This window comes from Ostrea edulis, chromosome 8, assembly GCF_947568905.1.
Source record: "Ostrea edulis chromosome 8, xbOstEdul1.1, whole genome shotgun sequence".
NCBI lineage: Eukaryota > Metazoa > Mollusca > Bivalvia > Ostreida > Ostreidae > Ostrea > Ostrea edulis.
The window spans coordinates 25,875,679-25,883,816 of NC_079171.1; the positions used below are offsets into that span (position 1 = coordinate 25,875,679).

General features: G+C 36.0%; 1 protein-coding gene across 1 annotated transcript; it reads left to right on the forward strand.

Annotated features, from left to right (window-relative positions):
• The first annotated feature begins 6,273 nt into the window (after positions 1 to 6,273).
• On the forward strand, positions 6,274 to 7,819 carry LOC130049504 (uncharacterized). The gene is made up of 4 exons (XM_056147267.1): positions 6,274 to 6,371; positions 6,638 to 6,765; positions 7,014 to 7,113; positions 7,587 to 7,819. Exons 1-4 carry the CDS (start codon positions 6,277 to 6,279, stop codon positions 7,804 to 7,806), a joined length of 543 nt encoding a protein of 180 aa, XP_056003242.1. The 5' UTR covers positions 6,274 to 6,276; the 3' UTR covers positions 7,807 to 7,819.
• The last annotated feature ends 319 nt before the right edge of the window (positions 7,820 to 8,138 follow it).

The window sequence follows — 8,138 nt, forward strand, 5'->3', positions numbered from 1 at the left end:
GTTTTGTTTTGTTTTCTGATTTATCCCTGCCTCCAGAGGAATACCATCTGAAATATCTATTGTGGGTAAATTATTTTCCCTTGCTGACTCGCCTGCTTGATTACTAAAGACATTGTCAATTAAAGACAGTAGCTCTGGAGACAGACTCTTGAGCTGACAAGGATGACGGTGAAGTGGATGGAGCTGAGTTCGCAGTAGGTACTTGATGAGAGACAGCATGCTGTTGCTTGATAATTTCAACTGCTAACTTTTCATAGTCCACCTGCACACTTTGAGTATTCTGGTTTGAAGGTGCCATAATTTCATTTGGTGTTTGATTTGTGTGTTTTGTTGTTCGTCTTCGCTTGGGTGGCTCCACTGTATGTTGCTGAGGAACACCTCTCTTTTGCCTCGGCATGGTCCCTGTGTTAAATGAAGAGGTGTTTAAGACATATAATTATGTTCATAAACTACCATGAACTTAACCTGATGAGTCAAACCAGACAGTATTACATAATTCACCTGACAGCCCTGATAAAGATAATATATATATATATATATGATTATTTAAAATTTGTATTCACCTGAGGATGGATGTTAAAATCCAGAAAGCGCTAGTGATTTAAATATATTTTGGAACTGTATATTTTCCTGATTTTTTTATTGAATTATATATACATGTATATATATTAGTAGACATTTCCGTTTAGAAAGCCACCATTTCGAGACTGAATGACAGGACAAGTATTGAATGTAGCATTATATTTAATGATGTAACCTACAGGTTCATCGTACAATTGCAAAGAATCACAAACAACTTCTTTTCAAATGTTAAGTCCCATCTATTACATCTACATATGCAGTGCATAGAAAAAAACCGTATATTAAGCAAAATCGGTTTTACAAGTGATTACATCAAATATACATAATGCACACATTAATACTTTGAAGTTCCTCCCTCATTTCCCCCCGTCTAATGACGGGCGTATAAAAACTGTCCATACGCAGAACAAGCTCTAGTGAATCGAATCAGTTGAGGGATATAAACACCATATGCAGGTGATAAATGGAATAGTGTTACATAAACATGGGAAGTTGACATTGGATAAGCGGAAATCATCTCGGTTTGTTGTACAGTTGAGTTGTCAATTTGCAATTTTACCATTCATAACAATTAAATATCTAATCAGTAGAGTATTTCCTTCTTTAATCTGCCTGAACTGTGTCTTATCTGTTATAGTGGCCAAACTAGCTCCTATGGTGTCAGCAAGCTTAAATTTAGCATTTCTGGTTGTGAACCATTTGAATCGGTGAATTTAACTGTGTGACCTATTTTGACAACTTTTGCTGTCAATCCTCCTGAATACGGTGTAGTCCCTCTTTCTATCTTACTGATTGTCTTAAATAAGAAGAAAAATCCAAAATTACTTTCAAAGAATGAATTCGATAAACGCAAAACTCGATAAACGATCTTCACGATAAACCTGATAGAAATGTTGTAAATTTAGAATCAATTTAGACAGACCGAAATTTTGATACTGACAACTTAATTACATTATGTTGGTATACTGAAAGATTTCAATATTAATTATACACTTAAAACGTATGATTTCTTTAATACACCGTCGTACTTTTAAAAATATATTTTTATTTAAATATTTTACGCTATCACAGCTAAAGTCAGAAAACTAAACTGTAAACGGGATTTAATTCATTATTTGATATCTATTTGAATTTTCCCAGCCAATGATTCTGAAATTATAATGTATAAGTTATACAGATAATTAATTAAATGTGAAATAATGTAGTGATATGATGTTTCAGTAGCTCTCTAATTCTAATGTCTATTTTCTTGAATGTGAAATAAACCAAGGAATATTTTGTGTCTAGCGAGGAGGGGGTTATTTTGCATCAAGCTGTAAGTTCACCGGTCATTCAACAATTACAATTATTTTCATCATGACCGCTTTAAAAAAGGCCCACTGCATTACACCAAATCTTCATACGTTAGATATTTCTACACGATGAGTGATGATTGATATGCATAAGTAATTGGAACATATGTATTTCAATTGATATCTAAATAACAAAAATAAACTATGGAAAAATAAATAAAACAGGGCTTTTTTAAATTCACAATTTTGAAATGCTTAAAAAACTTTGTGTTTAGTATGTAAAAAAAAATACAAATAATCATCAAACCCGGTATTAATATCCAGTATGTACCCGTACGATTATACGTACATGTACAAGTAAAAAAAAAAACCAACAACGATGTCAGCCGAGTCGTGCCCAGTTGGGCAGACTTTTGGGAGATGCAACACCCTTGCACCCTTTGAAAACTTAATATTCTAAATGTGTCAAATACAATTTCCTTGATAATGTTTGCAGTCAAAACACGGGTAATACACAGACGCGCACAAGTTCAATAGTGGGTATATGAACTTCCTATTTCTCTGTTGGTGTTAATTACAAATAATTGTTTCTAGACAAGCAAATGTTTATGAACTGTACATGAAGGAGCTTTCAGATTTACTGTTCCCGGTTTTCTCGGCAAAACAAAACCTACTTTTCATATTACTTAAAATGAAATTGTGATAAATTTTCACCCTCTCTGGACAAAAAATAGCTCTTCTTCTGCCTTAAAATCGACCGTTTTATGTTCTCCTTCAAATATACTGTCTTTTCTCGATTCCTAAAAATAGCTTCTTTAACAAAACGAATAAAGCATTCGAATAGTATCGTACTTTTTCATTGGATTTGATAATACAATCCCGATAGTTTCCGAAGCTACACGATAAACGATTTTCACGATAAACGGAAAACCTGATAAACGCAAAACACAATAGGAAACGAAAAAACCTGATAAATGCATAACACGATACGATAGGATACACGCACGATACGATAGGATACACGCACGATAGAACACGATAGGAATGTCAAGAATAACGTTGCGGGTACTGTAACAATAGAAAATTCATCTATTATGGCGGATTAGCAGAGACATATTTCGGACAGAGAATTCTACTATATTTATTAATTCATGTCAGCTTTAAGTGCAACTGAGGACGACCTATTATATAGCATATAAAGTTCGCGATGATATCCACATTTGATCAAGACAATGACCCTATGAATTTTTCACTTACTAGATCGAAATAGAATTTGGTTTGATTGGAGTTGCAGTATATTTATTACACGTTAGATAAATGTGCCATTTAAAAGAAAATTTAATAAGAGATAAAATTATCCCAGCCAGGACATTAGTATATCATTAAGTGCATTATATCCGCGATTGAAGCCACATTAAAAAGGACTATGAACTGTTCACACTTTCTATATGAAAACAATTGGTCCAGTTGGTATGATTGCATTGCTTTACTTTTATTGCACGTTAATAAAAGATGTCAGTATATACATGTATTTAAGATAGCTAACGATAGTACGGGGTGTACAGAAAGCTGACACTAAATCTACAAGCGTATTCACACTGTAAATGACAATTACTGTGTTAGACTTCCTAATGAAGACGTAATCTACAAAGCGAAGTAGTGCGCGTCCTATACATCCAATTGACTGATCCACAATCCGCGAAGTGATGAGTGACGTACATGTAATTATTCTCCTATATATGAGAGACAGAATCAGTTACGCAACCAGAATGACGTAATTATTCTTCTATATATGAGAGACAGATTTAGTCACTCCGCCAGAGTGACGTATTTATTCTTCTGTAACAAATTACCCCGCCAGAGTGACGTAATTGTTCTATATATGAGAGACAGGATTAGTTACCTCGCCAAAGTGTCGTAATTATTCACCTATATATGAGACAGAATTAGTTACCCCGCCAGAGTGACGTAATTATTTTCCTATATGAAAGGCGAAGATAACGATTGATTGGTGGTTTCCGCCACACTCAAATTTTTTTTCAGTTATATGGTGGTGCCCAGTTTTTATTAGTGGACGAGATAACCCAGATACAATGTAGCTGGGAAGAGACCACAGACCTTTCGAAAGTAAACTGGGAAACTTTCTCACTTACCGGCGCGAGTAGTGAAAGGCCGTGTGATTTTGAGCGCGATGCTCTAACCACTCGGCCAGGGAGGCCCCCTCGAAGATCACGAACAGTGATCAACCTGATAACTCCTATAAGCAATACAAAATAGATAGTTGGGCAAACACGGACCCCTGGACACAGCAGAGGTGGGATCAGGTGCATAGGAGGAGTAAGCATCCCCTGTCGACCGGTCACACCCGCCGTGAGCCCTACATTCTGATCAGGTAAACGGAGTTCTCGGTAGTCAAAAAAAGTGTGCCAAGAACGGCCTAACAATCTGTATGAAACATGTCAGACAGTATTTAAACCAATGATAGATTGTATTGAAGAACTAGATCGTTATATATGAGACATAATTAGTTACCTCGCCAATGTGACGTAATTATTCGCCTATATATGAGACAGGATTAGGTATCCCGCCAGTGATGTATTTATTCGCCTATATATGAGAGAGAGTCAGTTATCCCGCCAGAGTGACGTAATTATTCGTATATGAGACAGTTAGTTACCCCGCCAGATCAATTAATCTGAGGATCTCCGTACCTGCAGCTGTATCATTTAAAATGTTTCATGCCTTTTCTCCTGCATAATTGAACCACTCATTAATAGTGAAAATTCACAAATGATATTCACACTGTAGTAATTTTTGTCATTAAACAAAGGAGAGACAATTTTGTACAATTTGAGCATTTTATTTTAGTATTAAATACAGAATGATGACTTTACAAACAAGTGTAATTGTCGAATTATTTTTGTTACCAGGTGTATATAAGGCAATGGGTGCGACACATGCATAAACCATACAGCCATACTATCAGAGACATGACTCCTGTGTCAGCGCTAGGGTTTGTGATGATCACAGCTATTCTGTGTAGGGGTAGCATTGGACAGCTGGTCAGCAGAGAGAGTGAGACAAGAGGACCGGGTAGCTGGGGTAGGTTTATATTCTTAAATTATGTTCACAAGTTTATTCATGAAATATGTAAACGATGGGATTTTTCCAATTATGTGTTTCACATATTGAAACGTCAGCAGCTGTAGGTGGAGTGCTAATAATGTATACTTATTCTTCGCGCCCAGAGGTAACATTTCTAATGCGTCAACGCTTGTGGTTTTTATAATGCACACTGACGAAAAGGTAATACAATGAAAACGGTCTATTCCGACACATGTGTAGCCGGTCGACTCCTCCTAACACCTGCTCCCACCTCTGATATATCCGGGAGTTCGTGTTTGTCCAAAGCTTTATGTTTTATTCGTTATAGGAGTTATAAGATTGATCACTGTTCGCTATCTTCACCTTTATAGGAGTTATGGGATTACCCACTGTTCGTTATATTCACCTTTATAGGAGGTATGAGATTGATCATTGTTCGTTATATTCACCTTTATAGAAGTTATGGGATTGATTACTGTTCGTTATCTTCACCTTTCACTATAGGAGTTATGAGATTCAGAGTCTTATTCGTATTCTCAATTTTAGTTTCATTGTTTTTACACTCATTGTGTATATAAGATGGCTGTCTGGTCGTACTTCCCTCTATATCTGTGTTAGATATTCTGTAGGACGAAATGAATAACGTAGTCTGGTTGGGAAAATCTATGTTTCCATATTCTAGGAAAAAAGTCAATTCATTGATGGATAGCATAGGCATTTTACTGACGAAAGTTTGGTAAATGTAAAATTACGGCGTAAAAACCGGCAAATTGAAGACAGAAGTCGCCATTACTGAAAATTGTGTAGGTGTTTATTATACATGCAAGTGCTGTTCAAGGAGTAAAATGCGAAATGAAACAAAAAGAAGTGAGATAAATTTCCCGGAAATTAAAGGAACCCTACCAAAACTAAATCAAAATCAAATGAAATAGAAAGAAACAAAAGGAAACAGGTTACAAAGAGAAAAATCTATAAAGATTTCAGACATCAACGTCCCGAGGTCAAAGGTCATAACAAACTTCAATCAATACCTCGCTTCTATTGTGAAAAGATATCTTGATTTTCTTTTCACATAAGGGTTTTGTATTCTAAAGAAGGAGAAGGGGGAGGGGCGCTATTGAGAATAACAAGTGATCTATGTATTATGAGTGCCTGTTTGTTTGACCGTCGTCGAATGGTACACAGAATCAGTTTGTAGCATATCATCATTTTCAACGGGCACACCAGACGTGAATTGAACGATCATTCTTTAATTACAGGGACGTATAAGCCCTGTTCTAAGATATACGGGAGATGCATGGAACGGTTTGTGGATGAGGCCTATGTGAAACCATCCATCACCGCTGACGGGAGTTTGCATTTCCCGAATGACTTTTTCAATAGGGTCTGCGGGTAAGTATTGTCTCAAGTAAAATTCTGTCAAAATATACGAAAGGCTGCGCAATAATTACTTCTTCAGATCTGTAATCTTGACTTAAAACATATCCTTTAGTTATCTGTATACCAAAAGGCAAACTTAGCATTCTAACAATCTATTTTCAGTTTCGTTCGTGTTCTATAGTGAATAAATCAAACGACCAGATATTTATATTTCGGATATCCAACTTACATGTATTTGATTTTGGCAAGTTGTCATTGAAACATTTTTAATAATTCAGATATTTCATCAACGGCAGTGTTTGTTATGAATTAGCGACATCAGATGAGTGCGAGCCGAGTTTTCGCCCAAACAACATCATCAAGAATTTTAATAATCTATCCATCAAATTTTGTCGAAATACAGACGGTAAATATTCCAACGTTCAATTCTACCACATACACAACAGTTCTCAATCTATTTCAACCATTTGGAATATAATACATAGACATAATACTTTAACATGATGGTTTGGATAAATAAAGCTAGACCATAATAGGAATTTCCTCATTTGTGACGTTATGTAAAAATGATGACGTGACAAAGATGATTTAGGAGATTGCACACTATTATATTCATCTGTTCATCCTTTGACGTTTCAAAAATATCTACTTTAGCCTTGAACACTCTTGTCCCCTGCTTGAATGATAAAGAATCCTTTGAAGCATACATGCGCGCAATCCAATATGAGGGCAGCGAACAAGAGAGCACTTGCAAGTAAGTAATGAAATGTAAAGTGTATTTCGATATTATCCGTACATGCCATGTATTGGATTCGCCTACTTTTCTTTCTGTGACATAAGCGAAATGGAAACTTACCTTGCGAAGATGTTTCGATAATCAAGAGATTTGTTTAAGAAGGAGCTATGTACACTAATAGGAGACAGATAGCTGTAGATTTCGAAAGGGAATGCTTACTCCTCCTAATGACATAATGTACTATAAGATGTATCAAAATAAATAAAATAAAGGTTTCCCAAATCTAATCAGAGGAGAAGATTCTCCATCTGTGTCACTTCAAGTGTCGACAGAAAAGATATGTCAATTCTGATCATCAAAGAGACTGAAACCATTAATAATTATTGCATTTTGACTTGAGTATCAATATTGCTTTGAACAGGATTAAACTAATCAGTGAGTATGGATATTGATTTGTACAGGATTAAAATGATCAGTGAGTTTAATTGCAGTGTAGCCAAGGAACAAATACGGCGTATATTGCGACTCGTCAAAGACAGATGTGGTGAAGAGGAGTATATCAGTCTGAAAACAGTGATGGCGGACATTGGGGAGGACCTGCCCACCTTGTTTCTCGAAACTGATGATCCAAGCTGTAGTATTGACGTCAGCACCCTTACCCCCGACAGACGTAGGCGGGGCGTGGCCAGTTCGGCTATCAAGGGAGATTGATTTATGGATGTCGTAATAAAATCATGCTATCAAACAGCATCCAATCTCAATTCAAGTTGTATTCTGTACTGCTTTGTAGCCACTGTCGCTTCATACAGGGTAATACATACAATATAGATTTTGTATGTTACGTTAATTACAGGTAATTATAGTAGAAGGACTAATGTGAACATAAACATTCTCAGCTTTTGTGAAAACTGTAATTACAGGTGACTCTCGATAACTCGAAGTTCAAGAGACCTTAACAATAGGTCCAGGGGCCTTATAGGTCACCTGAGTGTCATGTAACAACCTTCCAATGTTTGAATTAGGTTTGTGTTTAAATATAATAA

What these genes read in the sequence shown, in the direction of transcription:
- LOC130049504 (XM_056147267.1), top strand. Translation starts at nt 6,277, where the DNA reads ATGGAACGGTTTGTGGATGAGGCCTATGTGAAACCATCCATCACCGCT. An exon ending in TTTTTCAATAGGGTCTGCGG is followed by an intron (nt 6,372 to 6,637) that starts GTAAGTATTGTC and finishes TTAATAATTCAG; the next exon opens with ATATTTCATCAACGGCAGTG. An exon ending in GAACAAGAGAGCACTTGCAA is followed by an intron (nt 7,114 to 7,586) that starts GTAAGTAATGAA and finishes GTTTAATTGCAG; the next exon opens with TGTAGCCAAGGAACAAATAC.